The sequence below is a fragment of the Alligator mississippiensis genome, chromosome 13 (genome assembly GCF_030867095.1).
Source record: "Alligator mississippiensis isolate rAllMis1 chromosome 13, rAllMis1, whole genome shotgun sequence".
NCBI lineage: Eukaryota > Metazoa > Chordata > Crocodylia > Alligatoridae > Alligator > Alligator mississippiensis.
Window position 1 is genome coordinate 23,513,104 of NC_081836.1, and position 26,119 is coordinate 23,539,222.

Genomic DNA, 26,119 nt, shown 5'->3' on the forward strand with positions numbered 1-26,119 from the left:
CAGGAACCCTGGGCCCATGCCTCCTTTGGAACAGAAAACCTGACACTTTCATTTGTCTGCCTTGTAGATGGGTCCCTCCTGGGTTAGCCTTAAACTAAAAGATGTCTCAAAGATAAAGTCCTTAATTTCCCTCTTGTGATTCAAAAATACATGCCTGAGTAGGTGGTTCCAAAGGTCAAACAACTGAGCCCCAGAAATATATTCTGGATGACTAGTGTACCACATCTGGAGCTGGACTGCTTTCTAGGGTATCTGAACAGAAAGACTTGACACTTTCTACATTTTTTATATGCATGGTTATGGTGTTGTCTATCATGATTTGTATCAACTGTCCTGAGATGCACTGTGAGAATGGATTTGCAAGTGTTGCCCTAGCAAGTCAATATGGTCTGTAGTTCTCCTCAGGACCATAAACTTTCATTTCTGAATGCTGTTTATGTAGCTTTTCAGTCCAGCAACAAAACTTCTGCCACTATAATCCAAGACCGGTGATCCTCAACCTGAGTGCTGCGAGTATTTTAAAGGTCCCACTAAATGCAAACACCTACACATGATTCACAATATACACGTGGAGATTTCAGACAGGAATCCTTAGTGTCAGAAACAAATCTGCCCTATTGTGGTCTTTCTGATTTCTTTGCAATAGAAAAATTATTCTATTACCCTATTTACTCAATTAGAAGGTGAGATTTTTCCCCTCATTTAAGATGGGAGAAAAAAGCCCCTCACTTTACAGTCAAGCATAAGGCAGTGGCAGGGCAGGCAGCTCCGGCCCCAACCCAGTGTAGGGGCAGGAGCTGGAGCCACAGCTGCCACCTGCCCCACCCCAACTTTCCCTCCGCATGCCCTGCCACTCCTCTTTCACAGCCTCCAGTCTCCCGCACATGCACACACTTCTCCCTCTCTCCCTCTGCTGCACTCTTACTTTTGCTCCATGCCAGCAGGCTCTGTCCCTGCTGCAGCCTGGGGCACGGAGCATAGTTCCAGCCCAGCCCTGTATCAGGGGCGCAGAGCCATCACTGCTGTTCCAGCTTGGCCCTGTAGCAGCAGTGCTGGCTCCCTCCCACAGCTGCTACGGGGCCAGACTAACAGCAGTGTCAGCTCCGTGCCACTGCTATGGGCTGGAGCTACGTTCCATGAGATGGAGGCTGCCGGCAAAGGGAAAAGGTAAGGGGGAGGTAGAGGACCAGGCAGCGTGGCAGGGGAGAAGAGACAGGAGGAAGGGGGGGCAGAAACTGAAGCTGTGAGTAGCAGAAGTGGCCTGGAGAGGGGAGGAGAGGAGAACAGGGAAAGGGGGAAACGAAAGCAAACTAAGGCTGCAGGGTGGGGGCAGGCATAATGGGAGGGGTAAAGGAGACAAACTGCCTGCCTCTCACTGCCTGCCCCAATCCTGCCCCCCTCACTTGCACTACCACAAGTCCCCCAATCCCTCCCCCACGGTCTATCCCCAACTGCCTGCCCCATTACTGCTCCTCTCATTACTTCTTCCCCCACCACCTGCAGTAGTGGGGTAGGGGGGTGGGAAACGCAACAAATTTAAGATGATGCTCTAATAATTAGTTTCCATACATGGAACATTTAGTAAATTTATAATTTTTCTGTGTGTACAATCTAATTATTGGAGGGTTGTCTTATATTTAGGGTCACCTTATATTTGAGTAAATTAGGTATTTTTCTATACACAAACAAACCCAGCATGAAAACTAAGAGCAAGCATTTTTCAAGAGCTACCTTGAGTCAAATAAGGTATACCTTAACCTTTTTAGACTCAAGAGCCACTGTCCTGGACAGTAAAAGAAGGATGAAGGGCACCTCCTTGAATATATTTATAGGGTCTTTTTACTATTTCAGCAAGGACCTGACCGGAGGGGGTGGGGGCGTGAAATCACAGGCTGTCCAGGGTTTATCTGAATCAATTCCTTATCTTTATTATAAAATGGAACCAGTCCTAAGGGATGCATGTCATAGCTAATGTGAAAGCTGCAATGGACCCAATGATTCTGAGCCTATGTATTGCCATGAGATACAATTTCAGAGTGGTTACAATGAGATTTGGTCCCTGGAACAGGGAGGCAAGCATCAGTTTAAAGCACCCGTAGAGAAGACCACCCTTTCTCCAGCCAGTTATACAGAAAAGGGCACAGAAACACTTTGTTCCTCCTGAGGTGGGCTACTACAATTGCAAAACAGAGCTGTTGACAGGCTAACTGGTAAGACCTTGAATAGTTTTGATCTATCACAAGCCTCAAGTAATTTCTGTGGGGTGGTATGATGGATATGTGGAAGTAAGCAACTTGAAGGCCAAAAGATTCAAGCCAGTACTCCAAATCCAGGGAAGGGATTATGTTGACTGCCATCACCATCATGAAACATCAGCCTAAAGGTGAATGAACTGTATCCTCTGTCCAAGATGGGTGATCACAGAGGCAGGCAATTATTTTCAGCAGAGGGTTGCTTACCAAGATTTGGCAAGCCTTCGAGGGCTGCACAGGTAGCCCCGCCCCTTGACAGGTACTCCCTGGTTGCCATCTTGGGACTGCAAGTCCCTCCCCTACCCTCTGACCTTTGCCACCAGAAGTCCCTCTCCTTGCCCCTGGAAGTACTCCTTCAGGGAAGAGGGTTTGCCATCTTAGAACCGGTAAAAACCCAAATTATGTACTAAAAATCAAATACCCATAATAATGTATTTTAATTTAATTAAAAATATATATTTTTGTCCTGATTTGTGTGCGTGTGTGCTGTATATGTAGAAGTGATTGCATAATAACTCAAAATTCAGTCTTATTCTTGTATAGTGTAGGGGGTGTGCAGGGGTGTTGGGTGGTATGGGTGGGTGGGTGTGGGTAGCCAAACTGTTGCCACCCCAAGCATCAGGCGCAGCATGTAATTTCCATGCCGCCTACCCGGGCTTCCCATGCCATGTCCTAGCCAGCTGCGCCAGATAGGCCCTTCCCCGGCAGCCCCCAGCCTCCTGGTAGTGGCAGAAGCCATTGGAGTGCAAATGTAGCTGCAGTCCTGATGCAAGTCTCCACAGCAGCCTGGCCCCAGGCCAGGCTACCAGGGAGGCAAGCACCCACCTGGGCAGCCCAGGGCCCAATCCTTTCACCCAGATGGGCGAACATGGGGCCCTCAGAGTTCCAGGTTTGCACGCTGGTTCCCACCTGTACCATGGGGGTGGGAGTAAGCGACTGCGCGGGAGCCACCAACAGCTGGGCAGTGCCCCAGGGCCAGTGTTGGCAGGGCCCAGAGCAGGGCAGCAGGAAGGTGGGGTGCAACTGGCAGGACTACGAAGCTGGGCTTGGCTGCACCAGCAAGGAAAGGCGGGGGGCTGCCCCGCTTTGGGCCCTGCTGGTGCTGGCCCCTGAACACCGGTGCTGGCTCCCATGCACCTGCTCACTCCCAGCCCTGTGGTACAGGCAGAGACCAGTGCATGCAGCTCTGACCCCACGCACCCCTCACTCGCCTGTCTGGGCAAAAGGACAGCTGTTGCTGGCTCCCAGGCACCTGCTCACTCCCGCCTGCATGGCCAGACAGCTGGACGCACCGGGAGCCAGCCCAGCCCGGAGGACTGGGGCGATCTCTTGCAGTCCTCCCCTGCCCGCCCTTATATGAATATCCTGCTCCAGTGCAGGCCTGAGCAGCCCCACAGTCCCAGGCCAGAAGCCTCTGCTAGGCAAGGCTGGGCAGACCCTGCTGTGGCTTCTCCTCGGCCCTGCTGCCCCTGGCTCCTGTCATTTTTGACAGGAGCCGGGGAAGATAAATATTAATTTTTTTTTTTTAATTTTAGGGGCCCCACAGGCCAGATAAAATGGCCTGGTGGGCTGGATCTGGCCCACAGGCCATATTTTGCCCACCCCTGGGTTATCACCTTCCTCCTCTTATTACAATTAGAAAATAACCAGCCTGCTGATGGGAAAACTCTTTTATCACTACTTGCGACCAGACTTCTTGTTATAAGAGAACTTCATGAGAAGACTTCATGAAGAGGGATGAAAAAAGTGAGTAGTGAGAAGCAATGATTAACTGGATGAAATAACCAGTTGAAACTATATCTAACACCTCTGGATCTATAATAATATGGGTCTATAAAGCTGTGGAACAGACCAAATGCTTCCTGAAAGGGGTAGAAGGGTCTAATAGAACCCAGAATCACAGAAGTTAGTTCAGATGTCTTGATGATCCCATCAAAACAATTGTTCATAGCACAAGGTGGGGAGAGATGACTGAACAGAACATATGGGTGTCTTCATCTTTGGGAAAACTCTCGTCTTAGAATCTATGTTGAAGTAACAGAACTGAGCAGCAGAGTCAGTCTTGGAGAGGTGTAAAACTACTAGCTGCTGTGCTTTCTTTTGGTGTCAGGATATTTCATAGATTTCATAGACATTTGGGCTGGAAGGGACCCTGGAGGATCATTGAGTCCAGCCCCCTGCCCCAGGGGCAGGAAGTCAGCAGGGATCATAGGATCCCAGCAAGATAAGCATCCAAATGTGTCTTGAAGGCTTTCAAAGTGGGTGCTTGAACCGCCTCCGGCAGCAGTCTATTCCAAACCTTGGGAGCTTGGACAGAGAAGAAGTTCTTTCTTATGTCCAGCCTGAATCGGTCACAGTGGAGTTTGTGACCGTTCGATCTTGTCATCCCTTGGGGTGCTCTGGTGAACAGACACTCCCCCAGATCCTGATGAGCACCCCTGATAACCTTATAGGTGGCCACCAGATCACTCCTGAGCCTGCGCTTTTCCAGGGTGAAGTGTCCTATAGCTCTCAGCCTGTCATTGTAGGGTCTGTTTTCCTGACCTCTGATCATGCGCGTGGCTCTCCTCTGTACTCTCTCAAGCTTCTCCACTTCCTTTTTGAATTGTGGAGCCCAAAACTGGACACAGTACTCCAGCTGCAGCCTCACCAAGGCTGAGTGCAACAGAGGAATGACGTCCCGGAATTTGCTTGAGAAGCATCTATGGATGCAAGCCAGCGTTTTGCTCGCTTTACTAGCCACAGCATCACGCTGAAGGCTCGTATTCATCTTGTGGTCAATGATGACCCCCAAGTCCCTTTCATCTGTAGTGCTAACCAGTGTAGCACTACCAAGCCTATAAGCATACTGCAGGTTTTTTCTCCCCAGGTGGACATCCTTGCATTTTTCGGTGTTGAACGCCATCAGGTTCTCGTCTGCTCACTTCATGAGCCTGTCAAGATCTGCCTGGATCACCCTCCTATCCTCAGGTGTGGATGCTTTACCCCAGAGTTTGGTGTCGTCGGCGAACTTGGCCAGTCTACTTCTGACACCAATGTCCATATCATTAATGAAAATGTTAAATAGTATAGGCCCTAGGACAGAGCCTTGAGGGACCCCACTGGTCACAGCACACCACAATGATTGACTTCCATCAACCACCATATAAGCATCTAAAGAAAAGAACATCACCTCAGAGTACTACAACAGCATCCATTTTTGGCATTCAATGACTCCATACTCTCAAAAGGAAGGCTGCCTACAGTAGTTTCACTTCGTGGAGAAAAGGCCAACCCTTGTAGCCCTGATGAATGCTACTGACACTGTTATTGGGTTAGCGGGACACTGCCCGTTCCTCTGGTTCTCGCCTGCCACAACTTGGATCTTTTTAGGGGAGGAAAGAGATTGATGGAAAGTTAATAGGTACCCACAGAATGACTAGTCCCGACACATTACGTTATTCCAGGTATTTTATTTCCTTTTCTTATCTTTTCTTTTACAGCGGCCCGGATAGTAGGCAGCAGCCCATTCAACTTGTCCCCTGAGCTCAGGAGGGGATCTCCAGCTTCAAAACCCTCAAGGTAAGTGCTGGACAGTGTCCTGCAATGCTAATTACACCATTAGCAGTCCATACACCTGGTGCCTTTCATTCCACGCCAGCTACTTGTGTGGGGAGTGTCCCCGGCTATACCCACTCAGTCCATGATAACCATTTACAGGCCGGGCTCAGCCACTTTCGAGTTCAAGGTGGGCAAGGGATTCCCACGCCCGTGCCTTGGCTTATCGCGGCTAATTACCTCATTAACAGCTTGCCACTAGCGTCTCAGTCTCTCTCTGTGGTTTGTGCTGGTGTCACTCTGGGAGTTCCCTTGCCGTCAGACCCAGCACCTGAGGCCCCGGAACAGTCGTCCTCCGAGCTCCGGGGTTGTTGCCAGCTTCCCCTCCCAGGTCTCACCCTGAGACCCCTTCTCTAATTAGGGACGCTTCGCCACATCACCACGCGGAGCCTTGGCTTTTCCCCAGACTCACCGCCACAGCTGGAGTTCCTCCGTAAGTAATTGACAGCATTGCCAACTTGCTGTCTTCGTGATCCCTCAATCTCAGCGCCTCTCTGAGCCTCAGATCATCTACCAGATCCTTTACCTCTGGGGTCTGAAGCAGCCCCCTCTTCTATCCGTTGGTGTCCGAATGCATTTTCTCCAGGACCTCCCCCTTCTTTTATCCCTGGAAGCAGCACCCCATTGACTAACCTTGCATAGTGTGGGGAATCCTCCCCCAGCTGCCCGGGATTTTCTCAAATAACAGGGCTCCCAACAGGTACCCTGTTACAGCCACCATCAAAGAGGAAGTCATCCAGGACCACTTGTAAGCAGGATTTGGACCCAACAGGTATAAAAGTACTCTGCCGCATGGATATCTTTTGTACTTCTTGTTCCCTGTATGTGAAGATGGGAGTTGCCATGACCCAAGTCTGCCAGACAAGTTTGGCAAGGTCCATTAATCACTTAATTTAGAAGCAAAACCACTTTTCTCGCTGAGGCAAAGTTTTGTGCCTTGGTTCTTCAACTTCTTCCAAGGGGATCGGAAGAGTATCCATGCCATTTTTTACAAAAAGTTTGAAGTTGTCTACATTGATGGGTCCTGAGATCGGCCATGCACCCCCTGGAAGCACCAGCTGCAAAACCAGAAGTGCCAGTGGAAGTGCACTTTCGGTTTCACTGCTGGCTCGGGGATTGACAGCTGGGGGACCCCTCCCCCAATCGGCAATCTGGTGCACCCCCAGACTTGGGAGGCACCAGTTGCCCATGACCTAGTTGTTAGGTGGCTGGGGAATCATTGCTTCAATCCAGGGAGAAGGAGGAGAAAGACTGCAGTAAAACTTTCCAAGTCTGTGAGCTGGATCAATGTCTCAAGCATACCCTCCTGCTCTAGGAAACAGGGAAGTCAATGAAGGCTTCAAGGTGGACAGGGAAGCCAAAGCCTTTGAACAAACAGCCCGAGCAATGTAGTTTGTTCCTATTAGGGGTGCACCTATAAAGATTTTTTTGGCCAATACCGATGGCCAGTTAACTAACTAACCATATCAGCCGATACCGATCTGATAGCAGATATGCTGTCCAGCAGTTCGGGGAGTAGCATCGGGCTAGTAAGTCAGTGAGGGAGAAGGGACATGGAGGAGGGGAAGGGGGGGGGCAAATCAAAGCCCCCATGGTGAGGGAGGGAATGGGGCTGGAGAAGGAGCTGCCTATCCAGGGTAGGCAGACAATGGAACAGAGCCACAAGTGACTCAGCCAGGGAGGGCGCAGGGCGGTGTGGAGTGGGGGGGAGCAGCTCTGCGTCACTGCATGCACCCCTGGGGCAACATGGGTGGCATGTGTCCCCCGGATTTGTGCATGGGGCAAAGATGGGCTGCCCGCTGCAGGCTTGCGTCTGCACCAGCCTCTTCCAGGCAGGGGGGCTTCGCTGGGCCTGTACTCAGGGCAGGGCCGGTGGCAGCAGCACTGGGAGGGGGGCTACTGTGTGGGCTACCGCCACCCCAAAATTCACCATAGTCACCCCATAGCCTCCCCCCCATGCCATTGCTGCCTGCCCCACCCTTGCCCACCCCAAATGCAATCCTGGCCCAGTCCTCCCCCCACCAAGAAGCAGCCAGCATAGCCCCCAGCCCCAAGCCTGCAGCGGGCAGCCTGCCCTCACCCTATGCACAAATCTGAGAGGCACATGCCCCACATGCCTCCCCCAGGGGTACATGCAGTGGAGGGAAGCTGCCCCCCCCCACACACCTTCCCACGCCCCCTGGATGAGCCGCCCACAGTTCCATCCCTGGGCAGCGCTTACCCCTGCCTCAGCCCCACTCCCTCCCTCACCATGGGGGCCTAGGTCTGCTCTCCATGCCCCTTCCCTCTCCCATGCCCCTTACCAGCCCAACGCTGCTCTCCAAGCTGCCGGGCTGCATTCCTGGCTGTGTGCCTGCTGCAGCTGCATGCATGCACATGCATTTATCAGTGACATTATCAGCTACACTGGCCAAAAAAAATGAATGCCAATGTCAACTTTCCTTTTATCGGTGACAATTCGATATGGACTGATATATCAGTGCACCTCTAGTTCCTACAGTCACCCCCCCCCCCCCGTAAGGTTCAAGGCTCATAGCCTATAGGGCAACATTAGCATTGGATGAGCACAGCCCAAGGTCAAGACATCAAATCACAGCTCAAAAGATGATTATATCTGGAATCCCAGTATTTTGCCAGTATGATCCTTATGCAGAAGGGTGGCATTTTAGAGACTTCTAAGTGACTACCACCTACTTCTTCAGATGCACTTGACGAAGTAGATGGTTGCTTATGAAAGATCATGAATCTCTGAACCAGCTAATCTCTAAGGTACTACCCCTGTCCTGCCTTCTGCCTGACTTCAGATTCACGTGGCTAAACACCTCTCTAGACTCCCCACGGACAAAGAAAAGTGGGGCACACTTTCTAGGGGAATATCTGCGCCAGTGTTCTAAGTCTTGAATATACTCTGATATCAGTGAGGAAGAAAAAAAGTACATGTGTTAGATCCACTGGCAAAACTTAGCTTCAAAGAAAGAACACTGAGGGAGTTTGATGCCAAGTTCTTAGTGCCATCTGGGAGGTGGAGTTAAATGGTAATGATTCAGTCTTCTGCAGTACAAGTCTGCTCAGGCCATGAATATGGACAATGCTACTGGTTCCCTTGATGCCCAAGAGCAGGGCAAGGTCATTATCTCCTTCTAGGTCTGCTACAATGAACTAGGCAGTGCAATGACTATTGGTAAATAGCTCAGTGCTATACCTGTCTCTTTAGTAATCAGTGCCATTGAGCCAGAGACCAATGGAGCTAGGCCAGAGAGGAAGCCAAAGTCTAAGTGCTGTTGTTAGCATCAGTTCTTCACTCAACATTTTGAAACTGAGTGAGAACACTGAAATGCACTTGAGCTTAATCAAGAACTCCTGTGGACCAAAACACTATTTATAGGGCCAGAAAGAAGTGGAAATCTTCTGGAGGTACTTGTTGGGAGGCAAAAATCTGCCCCTTGAACTCCCCTTGCCCTCAAACACCATTTTCTTGTTCAAGTTCAGTGCTAAAGATTTGAAATATAGGGAGCCCATACTACTACACTTTTGTTCTCCCAAACCAGAGGCATGCCCGTTCCATTTTCTCAAGGGATTCATCTTCGAGCCTTGCCTCCTCCTGTCAGTTCAGGAAATGAAAAACTTACAGATAATGAATGTTCTTGAGATGTGAGATTCTTCCAGGTAGCAGAGGCAGTTAGGTCAAACCAAAAAAGCACCTAAGTACCTATTTGGATCTGGCCCAACATTTGCAGTAGAACAATACTGAGGAAACCTGTTCCAGGTCAAATATTTTTTTTTTAATTCCCAGTAAGCAATAGGGAAAACTAACTCTACTGATTAAAAGTCAAAAGAAGTTAAGACTGCAGTAAGCAGAGAGCAAGAAGCTCAGTCTCAAGCAGTGAGGCAGCTGAGAACTTTCTTCCCTTTATGCTCTTAGTAAGCCCAAGAAGCAGGAGGGTGCATGTGTCCTGAACAGGTACTTCTAGCCAAATAAGTCTCCATGTTCAAAGACAGGAGGTGCACACACATCCAGAAACAATCGTAGGAGAATTCCTAAATTACCATACCATAGCAAGGTACACTGCATCTTGACCACCTGCTTAACAGCAATATTCTGCATTAGATGATTAAGGAATCAGAATTAAGGCAAGATTTCCCATAAAGCAGGCACTACCACTAATAAATGTATACCTTGAAAAATATATAACCTTGCTGTCGCAGGGCACCTTAATGCCTGCTCCTAAGAGAGGAGAAACTGCCAGGGAGAGAGCCCTGGCAGAACCAAGTGAGCACAGCTGTGGGTTGCCGGAGCAACTAAGGGGAGCCAGCTGCCTGTAGGGGGCAGGGCCTGGCCCTTATAAAGCCCAGGGCCGAAGCCAGGCTGGCAGTTCTCTGCCAGCAGCTGGAGAGGCAGGAGCTCCCTCGGCCGAGATATGGGAAGGAGCCTAAGTCGCAAGTACAGCTCATGATAGCCCTGGAGGCTTGAGCTATGATGAGGAGTTATGGCCAGGCGGCTTGCATTTGTGTTACAGCCTAGGGGCTTGTGGTTTTGCTTTGTGTTTGTATTATTACACCCGGAGGCTTGGGCGAGGCTGTAGGGGTTGGAGGAGGCCTCAATTACTCGCACGCCAGTGCGTAAGCAGCTGGCGGCGAGGGGCGCAACCCGTAGGTTGCAGACGGGGATCTAGACCCCGGATTGCGTGTGGGGGAACATAAACCCCGAAGGCGCAGCTCGCACGCCACTGCGAGCAGCTGGCGGCGAGGAGCGCGGCCAGTGGGTCGCGGGCGCAGCCCGTAGGTTGTGGATGGGGACCGAGACCCTGGATTGCGTGTGGGGGAACATAGCCCCCCGGCCCCAGGAAAGGGGCGGTATTACTAAGGAGCCCAGTGTGGGCGCGGCGAGCCCCCAGAGAGGGGGAACGCCCTTGTACGTTATTGAGTAGCCCAGTGTGGGCGCGGCGAGCCCCCAGAGAGGGGAACCGCCCTTGTACGTTATTGAGTAGCCCAGTGTGGGCGTGGCGAGCCCCAGAGAGGGGGAACGCCATTGTGTTTTATTGAGTAGCCCAGTGTGGGCGCACGGGCATAGCGAGCCCGGCCGCAGGCTAGTGCGGCAATCCCCCTCAGACTGAGGCAGGGCGCTGCGGTTGCCCCTAAGAAGACAGGGAGTAGCAGCGCGGGAAGCCAGAGTCAGGGAGGGTTGGCCCATAGGACTGGAGGCCCGCTAGAGAGTCCCGGAGCGAAACCACACCAGCAGGGGAGGCCCAGAGTGGGCCAGACGAGAGTCCCAGCAAGAGGCTGGGCATGAGAGAGGGAGCCCAGGGTGGGCCACAGTAAAGAGACAGACTGGACAACGTCCTTTACATCCGCGAGGCTTGGGGCGTGGTATCAGGGGAGGTAGGAGCCACGCATAGCCCATAAGGCTAGGGCGCTTGGGTAGCGCCCATTGTACGGGGAGACCCACGAGGGGTCCAGGAGCTGACAGGCCCGAGGAAACACAAGGCAGCCTCCCTACTACATATTCGATCAAGACGTGGCAGGCGAGAACGGAGGGTGCCCTCGGGCCGGAGTAGCGCGGTGAGAGGGCCTCAAGGAGATCACGGCCCTCCGCGAGGACCCCGCTGTGACACTTGCATTAAATCTTAAATTTGAGACTCTGGGAATATAATCCCTTTAGAATATAATTCTAAAGCAGTGTTTATACGAAAGATGATAGATAGAAGGAGATAGATCTCCCATTAAACATTTGATAATTGCCTGTTGCCTGCAGAAGCTCACAGCTTTTTGCAGCCTAATGCACATATGAGATAAATTTTGTCTACATGTTACGAATAGGAGCGCCAACACAGTTTATGCAACTTGTCCAAAGGCACAGAGCAAGTCAGTGTCAAAACCAGAAACAGAACCCTGGAGAAGCCCCGTGTTCCAATTCCAGTGGAAGTATTAAAGCCGATTTCCTACCGAAGGACCAGAATACACATAGATGCAATTGACAAAACATATCAACTTGCCTGAACTGGTCTATTCCCAAGGAAGTTTAAATCCATGTTCTCCCCAAAGAGGTAACCCTCAGGATGTGGGGTGTCAAACTTCTCACCTCCCATGAAAAAGTGACTTGCAAAGTAGTTTCCTGGAAAGACAAGAAGTAAACAAATCCAAATGAGTGACTCCTGAAAAACAATAACAATCTTCAGCTTTTATTTAGTGTATTCAGGGGAGGCCCATGACATAAACCAGGCTGTGCTTTAAAAGTACAGCTCTTAATTGCAATGCAGGATTAGACAATTCCTGACAACACTGGTCTCACTGGTGTCATGTGATGTCAATGCCAATAGCAGTGAGCAGGAGACACAGCAATAAGAAACTTGGCCAAGCCATTACAGTATTGTTAATTCCATTACATCTCTCCCCGGGAAGGAGAAAAAAAAAGGATCCAATTATGTACTCACAATTTGTCTGACCAATAAGGACGGGACAAGTTTCCTTTCAGATCCCATTAATTTAGTCCCTTAGGCAGCCAGAGCCATCACTGTTGAGTAATTGTAGGTACCTCCCCTCCTTAGATCTCTAGTCTGAAACTGCCTTCCAATCTTTACTGTAGCTGCTAGAAGCAACACACACACTTTCAATTTGATTAAACACAGCCAGGTCTATATGCAGAATCACAGATGCCTGTAAGAGAGAAATCCTGGGACCGATCAAACTTAACCTTCACTCTGCCAATCTTGTCAATGGTTTCATCCTACTCAATTCAAGGTGATACACTGACGATGAAAATTTCCTAAGAATAAGCTGGGTGCAAGACCACTGGAACTCTTGACAAATTTTTTTGTTTTTTAAACCAGACTGATCAGCTGGGATCCTGGTATTCTCTGATTTTTAAAAATCCCCAATTTTCAGTTTAAAAAAGTAACCCCAAATCCACATTTTTCCATGATTAAAATGAAAAACCTCTACCTCTAGTGGTGTTTCATTTTAATCATGGAAAAATGTGGATACAGAGTTACTTTTTTTAAACAAAAATTGGGGATTTTTTTAAATCGGAGAAAAACAGGATCCCTGCTGATCACAACAGCAAGCCATCTATGCAGGCTCCTGCCAGGTACCAAACCATCTGGAGCAACTGCCACTCCCAAATTTGGATTTCAGACATTCAATGGAGTCAAAGTAGAAAGAAGGAACACAAAGTTAAAAGAACCCACCCAAGGTTTCTCCTTGTCCTTTCAAAGTGAGGCTTTCTCTACTTCCTGTGGGGAGAGGAGTGAGCTAAACAACTTCACTGCACTGCCTACATACATTTACCTGCAGCTTGGAGCCCTGTAAAGAACCCCTATATGGGGTGAATGCATTTGAAAGGCTATGAAGGCATTAATCATGCAGAACTCTCAATCCATCTGGAAAGCCATAACTATGATTTATTCTGAAAACAAGAGGGTTTTTATGAGAGGTTTCTACTTTTTCAATTTTTTTTTCTTTTTGCTTCAAGAAAGATCTGTCTTATCCTGCATAGTTGGTGCCATTTTAATGATGAACTCCCAAAGATTGAACTCTGCTAACAAGCTCATGGGCCTCCAGATGTTTATATTTTAGAAATATGCCCTCCTCCCCAGAGATCCTTTGCTTTTTTGTGGCCTTGTGACAAGGTACTTAGCAGAAATTGAAGATTCACTTGAATCTGGCAGGCTACACCATGAGTGCGTGAGTCTGCTATGGCCTCGAACTTGCAACCTCTGAGCTGTCAATCATGCACCTTAGTACCCATGCCATCCCAGCCCTGTCCCCAGAGATGATAATCAAACTCAGGTGGGGTTCAAAATCTAGCTGGTACCAGGTCTACATCATCAGCATGGTAATGCTACAGTGCCTTAGACAGCAATCCCTTTCCCCGCACCCCAAGCAATTAGGAGTAAAATGAAGAGCCATTCTGAATGTAGAACCCCAGTTAGACTTTCTGATGGATAAAACCAATCAGCTTGGAGTGCATTGTGACATGTATGATTATGCCAAACTCCACAATAGCATGGAGCACAGAGAGATTAATTTCACAGTTTATATAGGTCAAGCAGGATTGCTTTGGAGCATTTTATCTGTTTAACTGCCAAAAAAAATTCCTATGATTATCCTGACTCAAAGTCAGATGGCTGACTCTTGATTATAATTTGGTATTCTATGAATGAGACACATTTAGGGGTCATAATCTCTTCTCAGGGAGTCTGCATTTATATGCAGTTCACATTAACATTACCGTGCACATAAATCTGTTCTGTGTTCTTTTGATATCACCATCACAGCCTCTATGGTGCTTTTAACCCCAAAAATTCTTAAGTGCTTAATCCAGATTGTGGACCAAACCTGCACATTACTTACATAAGTAAAAGTACAGACATAACATCTGTATTGTTATCAAAGGATACCGGTTAGGGTCCATCTCTTACAGCTACACAATTTTGCAGAGATACAACTATAGCAAAACAGTTCCAATTTTAACCCTGCTTCATGCAGGGTCAAAGTCAAGCCAATTTAGCTACCTTCTATTCCTACAGACTCACGCTGATAAAATGTTTAGATGGTAACAGCTGTTGTGTGCTTCCTTTTTTAATGCAGTTAAAATGTATGCTTGTCCATACCCTCAGATTTGTAGAAGCAAATCTATACAGCAGGAATCTCTTCACAGCATCTTCTGGGTTAGAAATGGCAGTTACTTAAGAGAGCAAATAAAGGCTCCACTTTGCAAGAGGTTCAGATTGGGAAGGAGCCAAAATACCATATCCAGCTGGAACAGCAGAGGTAATTAAAAGGGCTGGAATAGAGGTAGCCAACTGTAATTTGGCCAGGAAATTGTAACTTATATTCACACTCTTCTCAGAAGTGCTATTAGGATGTTTAACAATGACAAACAATAGAACCCTTAAGTTTTGGTTTTCATCAAGAATATGGCCCATCCAGAAACTCAGCACCACCTAACCATAAGGTACAGTGCTGATTTAGTGCACAGCTAGAAGACTCTTCTTCCACCATGCCTACTACATCACCTCCTGTAATACTCCTGAGATCTCTGAATCACAGGATTCAGAGACCAGGCCTCACACCTCACTTAGTTTCTGAAACATGACAAAAAACACAAAAAAAAACAACAAAAAACAAAGCCTCTCTCAGAGGAATTTTGGAAGATATGTTATTAATGACATCTGTAAGGCACTGAAATAGCACAGTAATACAGAAACATCTATAAATAAGCCTTACTGTACTGACAGTATACTGGCAGCCTACTGCATCTCATATTAGGGAGGAAATCCAAGACAGAATATGAATTTCTGCTCTGAAAAACAGTTTCTCCATCCTAAAAATCTAAGAATCAAGATGGAGCCAGAGACAAAAGTCACCATGTAAGCCCAAACACTATTTCCTACTCTCCTCCTGTAGGGCACCTGTTAGACTAATGCACTCACACTGGTGCATAAAGCGTTCACTAACTTTCCAAGCTAGAAACCTGGTGCAGTGCAAGTCCTAGAGAGCGCAAGGCAAATGTTTTCAAGGAGCTAAGCAGGAGACATGATAAAGAGCAAGACAGCTTCTGCAGCCCTTAAGGGTACTAACAAAAATCTGTGGAATACACGAAGTCAGTCCTGGATCATTACTTAATAGGTCAAAAAATGGCAGTGACTTATGGTGACAGATTGATAATACAGTCAGAAATACCCAGGAAGAGATGTTCTACAGCAAATTTTAGAGAATTACCTACAGCAGACTGAAGCTAAACTCACAAAATTACAACCAGTGTTCTATGCTGATCCTTTCAATATGGTCACCACCGACCCAATATACAGACAGACAAAATTATTTAAAACACCCTTACCTATCTAGCTAGCATCTAGGACTATAACAACACAGGACATTTAAAACAGCAAAACCAAATAGTTTGTCCCTACATGTGCTGTTTCTTTAAATCAAGAGTAGGCAACGTTTTTTGGCCAGAGCACTGAAAAAAAACACAATGTCTACCTTGGAATGTGCCAGAGTGCCGGCATGCCAGAAAAACAAAACGAGGGCAGGAGGTACATGGCAGGATGCACTGCATATTAATATAGTTAATCATCATAGATGTTGCCCCCCTCCCTTTTTTGTTTGTTTGTTTTTTAGTTTTTTTAAGGTAAATACCAGATTTTCTAAACACTGTAAACCTGGTGACAATAAATAAAACTTCTGCTACTCCCTTTGATTTTGTGTATTTGTTTTGTGCGGGTCCCCCCACAACAGCCCCCCCAGTCCTGCTCCTGCCCCTTGCCCCCCACCCAAAGCCCCTGCCCCCCAGCCCTGGCTCAGTGGTTATCAGCAGCTGCCCAGAACCTGGGCCAGCTGCAGTGGGAGGCTGCAAACAGCTGCTGCCTCCCTGTCCCGCCCCGGCTTTGGGAAGGCAGCAAATGCTGGCACAATGCCCACTGGGGCTGGGCAGTGAGGCAGCAGCTGTTTGCAGTCTCCCAGCTGCAGCCGGCCCAGGCTTTGGGGTAGCTGCTGCCAGCCACGGTGCCTGGGCTGCTTGCAGCAGGGCTTGCAGCCTCCCATCCACCTGCTGGGAGCAGCCCGGGCCCGCAGCTGGCTGCAGCTACCTAGAGCCGGGGATGGTGGTGGCGTGCTGAGGAAAATGGCCTCACATGCCATGCTCGGCACGCGTGGCAGGGGGCTGCTGACTCCTGATTTAAATGTTTCCTCTGGGCACTGCAAAATTTGGTCAGTTTACGGTAGCCATGTATTTAAGCTGATGGGATTCTAACACTGTTAGAACACTATAACTCTATAAAAGGTTCACATGGAAAAACATGTATATTCATAAAACTGTGCTGTATCTCATCTTTTTGAGCTTGATTTAAAATAATTTAAAAAAAAAGTAAAATAAAGACTAGAGGTACATCTGTCCCATATCAGATCAGCATCAAGATGAGGAAAACCGAGTATCAGCAATCGGCTTTTTTTGTCCAATGTGGCTGATAAATGCCACGTGCATGCACGCAGCTGCAGCGCAGCATGCAGACAGCAGGAGTGCAGCCCAGCAGTGTGGAGAGCAGCTGGGTCCAGCTGGTAAGTCTTTTGTGGTGGAAGGGGCAGCAGTGTGGGAAGGAGCATGGGGGGGGCGCAGATTGAGGCCCCCACGGTGAGGGAGGGAGTGGGAATGGGGCTAGAGCAGGGGCAGCAGCTGTTGCTGTTCAGCCGGGGCAGGGCAGGGCACAGGACAGTCACAGCTCACCCAGGGGACAAGGAGAGGAGGGGGCAGCTCCCGCCGCTGCATGCACCCTGAGAGGGCATGGGGGCGTGTGCCCCATGATCTGCACATGAGGTGGGGAAGGCTGCTGCTGCGGGCTGGGACTGGGGGCTGCATGGGCTCTTCCCAGTGGGGGGCTGGGCCGGGCTGCGCTAGGGCAGGCAGCAGTAGCACTGGGAGTGGAGGTTACAGCAAATTTTGGGGTGGCTGCAGCCCTCCCAACCTCCTCTCCTAGCACCGCCTGCCCCGAGAGCAGCCCGACCCAGCCCACTGCCAGGAAGAGCCCAGCACCACCCCAGCCCACATCAGCAGCCCTCCCCACCCTGCATGCAGATCCCAGGGCACATGCCCCCCCCCCCAGCCTCCCGGGGTACGTGCAGCAGCAGGAGCAGACCCCCAGACAAGCTGCAGCTCCGTCCCATGCTCCACCCCACCCCGGCTGGACAGCACCTGCCCCTGCCTCAGCACCAGCCCCACTCCCCCCCCACCGCAGAGGCCTCAATCTGCCCCTCCCCACGCCCCATCCCCCACAACAGACTTACGGATCCAATATGCAGCCCTGCAGCATGGAGAGCTGTGGCTGGCTGGTATCAGCTGATATGGTTCATTAAAAACCAGCCATCAGTATCGGCCCAAAAAAATCTATCGGTGCACCCCTACTAAAGACCCAAAATAAAAAAGTATTGCTTAGTGTTACTGAAATATTCACGTTAAAAACCAAGCATAAGAGTCAGGAAATTCCTAAGAGTCAGGGTGCAGAAGTCAGACAAATTGTAAATCCGATATGTTTCATGGTATAAACACTAGTAGCAAATAAATTTTCACATTTAACAAGGGAAAAAAAGAATATAAGACACCCTTTGTTTATTTTGGAGGCTTATAAAAATGCTACCTTCCACATGGCTAGAAAAGGTGCATACAAAATAAATTACCACTTCTCAGACAACATGAAAAAGGATACAATTACTGTGTGACTGAGTTAAAGTTGACCTGCAAAGAAAAATCATCTGACCTTTTTTTCTGCTTCTTCAAAATGTACTGAACCAGCCTCAAAGGCTTAAAGGTTTTTTCCTTAGTTACTTTTCTGGATTGATTTTCTAATCTAAAAAGTCTAATAGTCTAGAAACTATGAAAGAACTGAGGGGGTTACCATACACAGGGCCTCCCAGCAGGGAGGGAGGGGGAGGAAATCAGGGTGACTGCCCCAGGTCCTGCACTTCGGGAGGCCCCGGAGACAGTGCAGACAAGCCCCTCCACGGCCGCCACACACCGTCACCACCAAGCACTGCTGGCTCTGGCTGGTGGTAGAAGGTGGGGCTAACAGGGCTCAGCCCCCCCAAATGAGGGGCAGCATCAGGCATAGCCTTAGGCTGCACATGGGCTGCTGCAGTGGGGAGGAGGAGCAGGCACACACAGCTACCCTGCACTCTCAGCCAGCACCACAGCTGGCCCAGCCACACACAGGCAGGTTAAGTTTCTCTTAATCGTCTTTATCACCCTGGGCTTGGGGGGGCGCAGATCAAGACCCCCACGGTGCAGGGGAGAGTGGGGTAGGGGAAGGGCGAATCATTCACCCCTGCCCCCTCCCTGCTGCACAATGAGGATTGTCCCACGACCAAGCCCAGGCAGGGCCCCATTAACCGTGACTAGGGCCCTGGTTAAGCCAGGTCATGGGACAGTCGGAGCCTGGGGGCTCCTTTGGGGGTGCGGGCAGGTGACTTCCACCACCATGCACACCATGGGGAGCCAAGGGAGAGTGAGGTGGGAGTTCCACCCCCCTCTCAGCTCCCCTGTGCTGCACCCCTGGACAAGCTGCTGGGCTCCGATTGTCCCACAACCAGCCCAGCCAGGGCCCCAGTCACGAGGAATCAGACCCCAGCCAGGAATGAGGCCCACAGCAATGGTGCCGTGCCACACCGTGACCCTTTCCCCTCCCCCTGTGGCCTTTTTCCCTCCCCCTGTAGACTTTTCCATGGGGATGGTGCATGTGCGCGCACACTTTCAGCCTCCCACAATTTTTTTTTTCTTCCTCCGCCTATGCCACTCGTCACCTCCCGCCCCCGGCCCCCACACAGGCTGATATGCCCCGGGCACTGCACAGCCCTAGGGACAACTCTGACCATACAACAGTACTAAGACATGAAATCTGACACACACTGAAAGTGGTTTAAAAGGGGAGCTACCTTGCTACCCTTGCTCCTCCATCACAGGACTGAAGGCGTGCATTCTGGAAACTCAAAGCAAAGTCTACAAACAAACTAGAGAAGGCAAGATTTGCCTTTCCTGATATTTATAAAAAATAAGAAGACTTACTTGAGATGCATCTTTTTATTTTTCTTTACAGGTCACCATCAAATTTTGACTTTCCCAATTTGTTTGAATTCTCTAGAATAGTTGAGGCTTGAAACTGAGAAGAGCTTCAAGTTAATTAAGTCAGTTTAGAAAATAATGTAGTCAAATGAGTTTGAAGCCCTAGCAGAAACATGAGCGGACCTCTCTCATGCTCAGCTGAATGAAATGGACTGTAATCAATCCACACAAGAAACTTGCTGTGGTGCACTCAAATATCTTTTTTCTGACTAGATGAAAGCAAATTAATATCATACCCAAGGAACCCCAGATGACTGATCTACTCCATTCTACGTACCACACAACCTATTCGGACAAGCTGTGCTTCACACCCTGAGAAACCAAGGAATCAAGTTATCAGTGTTCTAACAGCAAACACAAGCAAATTAACACCAGACTTGCAGAATTAACAAAATTCAGAACCAAATGGACATAACAGCCATTTAACCAGGAGATCTCTGCATCTAGCCTTGAAGTCTGTCACAAACATCTTCACTCCTTAAAGAAAATAACAGAAGCAAAACTTTCCAAACTTGCATGCTTCAACGACCACCTTATAGTCCACAGTAATATCATCAACCTATCCAGCCTCATTCTCTGCCTGGCTGAGGCATCTGTAATATCCTGTGGTCTTTCTTTCTGCCCTACCACACACCTCAATTAGGTGCAGCTATATGGCAAGGTATTTTTCTGCCAGCTAAGACTAAGGGAATGCTTCCATAACAAGGACCCACACAATGATCAACCAGCCACAGACCAAGACCCATGGACAGCACAAGAAGAACAGCTCCTGAACTCTACCTGAGGGCCACAGCCCCTCTCTGGATCTGTATATAAACTGTTTCCCCTTCAATGCCCACTCATGAGGTTGTCAAGAAAACAACAATACATATTACATCCCCAGTCTTGCAGAAGAGAGAGTCATACTCCACCTTAAAAACAACCCTGACATTATCACACAGCAGGCTGATAAGGTGTGTGTGGGGCAGGGGAGGATGCACTATATAGTCATGGATAGAACAGTGTACATACAGGAGGCTGAGAGATAAAATGCCAAGTTTATAAATGCACAGCCTAGGACTCCATGGCACAATACCTGGAGGAATTAAACAACCACTTAACAACAGAGTAAGGACACTGGAAGCAGACTTTGACGTGTTCAGGGAACTCATGGGCAGGATCCCCTGAGAGGCCAGTCTGAGGGAAGAAGAGTCCAGGAGAGCTAGATCTACTTTAAAGAAATCTTACTGAGGGGACAAGAACAAACCATTCCAATGCACAGGAAGACTAGCAAGTATGGCACAAAACCAGCTTGACTTAGCAGTGAACTCTTCAGTGAACTAAAACACAATGGAAGCTTATAAAAAAAAAAAATCACAGAGCAGGTCCTCAAGGAATCAATTTCTAAGCAGTTGGAAGAGAAGAAGGTGATAAGAAACAGTCAGCATGGATTCACCAAGGGCAAGTCATGTCTGACCAACCCGACTGCCTTCTATGATGAGATTACTGGCTCTGTGGATGGAGGGAGAGCAGTGGATGTAGTATGCCTGGACTTTAGCAAGGCTTTTCATACCGCCTCCCACAACTCATCTGCAGGCGAGCTGAGAAAGTATGGCTTGGATAAGTGGACTGTAAGGTGAACAGAAAACTGGCTGGATCATTGGGCTCAGAGGGTAGTAGTCAATGGCTCAATGTCTAGTTGGTAGCCAGTATCAAGTGGAGTGGCCCTGGAGCTGGTTTTAATATCTTCATCAATGACCTAGAAAATGGGAAAAGAAAGTGCACCCTCAGCAAGTTTGCAAATGACACCAAACTGAGAGAGAGTAGTAGATACACTGGAGGGTAGGGCTAGAATTAAGAAAGACATAAACTAATTGGAGGATTGGACCAAAAGAAATCTCATGGGGCACATCCAGACAAGAGCAAACCTGCCTGTTGTGGCGTCTCAAACGAGTTTGAGATGCCACAAAAGGCACACTGAGAATGAAAAACTGTTCTCCATGCTGCATATTTTCAGCACAGGCTCTAAATTTGATACCTGGATTTCCAGTATAAGCCAATCAGAGCGTGAATGAAGCGTTATGGACAGACAGATGGACAGACAGACTTAGACTTTTATATTAGAATGATGACAGAGGTGCTGGTAAGCTTCCAAATTGCTTTAAAATTGTAAATATCAGTAAAACATTACCCAACTGATCTCTCTCTCTCTGTATATATTGTGGTCTTTTGTTTTACTTGTGGAAGAACATGGATTTGGGGGTATTTTAAAGAATGAGTTTGGGATTTTTTTTAATCAGAGAATTTGCAGTTTTTAAATAGGGAACACCAAGATTCCTGCTAGTGAGGCAAGTAGCAGGACCCAGGCAGAGGCACCTGCTCAGGGCTGGCACCCAGGACCCTGCTGGAGGGTAAATGAGGTGACTGACCTCCTGGCCATTTGCAGCCAGGAGGACGTGCTTTGACAATTCAAAGCAGGCCACTACACTGAGAACATCTTCCAAGCGATAGCTCCTAAATGGTAGGGCAGAGGCACATGTGGTAGCACTGCTATACAAAGGCCAACTGTGCAGCCACGGCCCACAGGCAGCTGACTCTGCTACAGTAGGGTGCAGATGGCTCTGCTACAGTGCCCATGAGGTCCCCATCCAGGTCTGGCAGGGGTGCAGACACAGGGCTGCAGGTACAATGGGGCAGATGCTGTTGCAGGTGGCAGTAGGTCACAGCCAGGCAGTAACCCCCGCTGCTAGACAACTGCAGTGGGTAGAGGGTACAGGGGTCACTAGGCTCTAGACTGCTGCAGCAGTCCAGCTGGCATGGGGGGGCTAGTGTCCCCATATGTCAACTGGCCTGCCCTCAGAAGCTCCTGAGAGTAAGTAGCCCCTGAGCTGCTCGCTAGAGCAGCTTTTTATATTGCAGAGGTTAGCTGGCCCCAGCCTTCAGCTCCCCCTGGCTGCAGATCTGGGAGAAGCTGGGTTAGATCAGTTTGCCCCAAGTGGCACAACTTGTCAAACACCGAAGTGCATGTGCAGGCACATGTGCTGAGGCAAAAATCTCCAGCACAAATTTGTGCCACTCCTATTTGAGCTGTTGCAAGCGCACATGCCTGCATGTGTGGACATGCCCATGAAGTTCAATAAGGACACGTACAGTCCTGCACTTAGGACAGGACACTCCCATGCACTGGTAGAGGCTGGGAACTGACTGGCTAGGCAGCAGCTCTGCAGAAAATGACCTGGGGGTTATAATGGACAATAAGCTGACTATGAGCCAGCAGCGTGCCGTTGTTGCCAAGAAAGCTAATGGCATACTGGGCTGCATTGGTGGGAGTGTTGCCAGCATATTAAGGGAGGTGATTCTTCCCCTCTATTTGGCACTGGTGAGGCCACATCTGGAGTGTTGTGTCCAGTTTTAGGTCCCCCACTACAGAAAGAATGTGGACAAATTGGAGAGAGTCCAGCAAAGGGCAACAAAAATGGTTAGAGGGCTAAGGAACATGACTTCTGAGGAGAGGCTGAGGGAACCGGGTTTATTTAATCTAGAGAAGATTGAGAGGGGATTTAATAGCAACTTTCAACTACCTGAAGGGTGATTTGGAAAAGGATGGAGCTAGACTGTTCTCAGTGATGGCAAATGTCAGAACAAGGAGCAACGGTCTCCCTCCCTCACCGTGGGAGTCTCAATCTGCCCGCCCCGCAGACCCATTCCTTCCACCACGGCCCTTCCCCTCCCCATCCCAGACCTACTGGCAGGAGGCTGCTCTCCAAGCTGCCAGGCTGCATTCCTGGCCATGTGCATGCTGCAGCTGCGCACATATGCAGCATTTATCAGTAACATTATTGGCCAAAAAAAGCTGATTGCCAATAACATTAATTTTCCTGTTATTGATGCCAATCCAATGTGCAACCAATATACCAGTGCACTTCTAATAAACACCCATCTGTAGCCTCCCGTAATATGGGTACCTTTCCATTTCCCACAAAAAGCTTTCAAGACAAAGTAACACCAAGTGCCTTTCCCTGGCTTCCCCCTCCAACAGCCTGCTCATAGAAACTGAGCTGGCCTTACTGTGAGCAGACAAGTAAGGCCAGCAGTACCAGTGAAGAGGATTTAAAAGGTGAATGCAGGGTTTGCTATATCAAAACAGAATGCAATGAACTCCAAGCACCAAGGCAAAAAAGCAAGTTTTCTATTAGCACATACACATAGTGTTCTCTGCCCCAGTGACATCTTTAATCTGTCTGATAATTTGAGGAAAGTATTAAGAGAAGAGGATGAGGTCCCAAATCATTTTCAATCTGTTAGAACTTAGTTACATCAGGGCCTGCCACATTCCCACAGCACCCCAGAAGGGTTAAAATTAAATAAAAAGAGACAGCAAACAGATGAGGGCCTTGGCTGCAGAACTATGAAAAAGTTTCTCTTCTAAAAAGACAGCTACTAAGGCCTCATCTACATGTTACACTTAAGGCATGATTAACCAGTTAATTACATCGTAAGTGGTCACCTAGCCACACATTCAAATCAGTAAATGGCGTGATAAAAAGAGGAATAAGCTACAAAGTCAGTCCACAAACTATGTGGACTAACTTTGTAGCTGCTTCCCATCACACCATTAATTGAATGTGTGGCCAGAGACCCCTGTGGCTGGGAGACCTGTCAGCTAATCAGAGCTCCTAGCTGGGGAGGCCTAATGTGCACCACCAAGCCTGGGAGTTCCCAGCTGATGCTGGCTCCTAGCTGCAGAAACATATCCCTGGAGGTGGGAGCCCCAGCAGCTGACAGGGCTCCCAGGCACTACCACATCTGCAAGACCTCAGTTGACTTGGTGTTCCAGCTAGGGGAATGCTTCAGGCACCCAAGGCTGCAAGACCACAGCTGATGCAGCACATCAGCCACAGGCCCTGCGGAGCACCCCCTTGAGGCTGGGAGACCACATCAGCACAGGGACGCCCAAGGTGCCCCCACAGCTTGGAGCCCAGGTCAGCTGATGGGGCTCCAAGACAGGAGCTCCCAGTCAGCTTTTTGCCATTACAGGGGGAGCCAGGAATCACAGCCCCGGGCTCCACCTGCACCAGCAGAAAGGTGGGATGGGGATCTGACTCATGATCCCACAATCATGCCTCCTGCCATGCACCTGTGGTATCATAGGTGTGAATCACACATCAGATCCCATTGCACCTTTACCTGCACATCTAGAGGGGCTTGGCTTAGAAAGTTTCATTGGCAACCTTCTGCTAAACAGACCCATCTGCTAAGCAGACAAGAAAATACAGCATTCACACCAAGATGGAACTGAAAACAATGCTCTGCCAAAGCTTCCATACTGCACCTATGTAATATGGGACTTCCAGTTATGCTAAACTGTAATTAAGCTAAGGCTCCAAAAGAGAGTTCAGGAAGACCAGGCCTCACTGATTTCTGAATAACTTGACGACAGATGTAAAAAGAGAACACACTAATGAGCAGGGAGGCTAAATGTAGATGCTGACAGGCTTGTTTCTTTGTAGCAACTACAGAAGCATAATATTTACACACTTGATGTTGCTATCATTGTCCTGGACAATAGAGGTGTGCGAAGCTCCAGTCGACGATTCAATATGGAGAAGATTCAGTCCAATTTGAAGGCCAAGTCACTGAATCCAAATCGAATTGGGAGAAAAAAGAAAACCTCCAAATTGATTTGGAAAAGATTCGGAGATTCAGAAGGCAGTCTTTCAGGGGAACAGAAACTGAGAAGAGGGAGAGGGTGTAAGGGGGGAAAAACTGACATTTGTAGGTGGCTAGTGACTGATCTTTCACCGAGTCCCCTTCCAATCACAGTGCTCTGGGGGAGAGATGCAGAAACAGCATATAAGCCTCTGCCTGCACCCCTTCCATCCTTTTTTGTGAGCTGTTTCTGCCTGAGCAACAGCATCTGAAAGGTACTGGACTGGCTTGGCTTCCTACCTAGTCAGTCTCTGGCTAAGTTTCTGTTCTGGGAAAGGACTGAATACAGCTTACTAGCTAGAATCCCTCTACTTATCCCTATCCAATCCATTTCTTTCAACTTATTCTTTCCCCCAAACTTCTTATATGTTCTTGGTGTGTCCCGTCCACCCCATACACACACACTTTTTAAAAAGCAATCCGTGTTTTCCCTGGCAGTATAATCCATCACTGTGCAGGAAGGCACATACATTACACACACACACACACACACACACACACAGAAGAAGAGATATTATACAGTTTCACACACAACAGTAAACACAACACAGAAGTCAGACACATATATCACAGAAGAAGAAGAAGAAGAAGAAGAGGAGACTTAACAGCTGCACACACACACAGAGACAAATTTTCCAGCACAGGAAAGATTAATATGAAGCATGCTAGAAAGGCAGGTGCCAGGTCTTCTGGCAGGGGAGGGAGAGGGACTAGAGGGGGTAGGGGGAGAGCTAGAGCTGCAAGTTCCCCCTCCACCCCCCAAACATAGACATATCCTCTTTCCTGGCAGCCATGAGGCTTCTGCTGCCAATGGGAACAAGGAGGTGGGAGCAGTACCTGTCCCTGCACCATCTCCCCTAACACCAGAAACAGCCACCACCAGCAGAATAACAGTCTTGTTTACCTCAGTTTCATCTTCCAGCATAAGCCTCCCAGTGCCAGAGGAGGAGCTGGATCTGGAACCAGGGGACCC

At 48.8% G+C, this 26,119-nt stretch overlaps 1 protein-coding gene across 6 annotated transcripts in view; it reads right to left on the bottom strand.

Annotated features, from left to right (window-relative positions):
• Positions 1 to 26,119, bottom strand: part of MGRN1 (mahogunin ring finger 1) — a 171,339-nt gene that overhangs the window by 129,889 nt on the left and 15,331 nt on the right. For all 6 annotated transcript variants that reach the window (XM_059716924.1, XM_014602232.3, XM_014602240.3 and 3 more), the window contains exon 2: positions 11,843 to 11,961. In XM_059716924.1, coding sequence (XP_059572907.1) covers positions 11,843 to 11,961 — 119 coding nt within the window. The remainder of the gene's footprint in view (positions 1 to 11,842; positions 11,962 to 26,119) is intronic.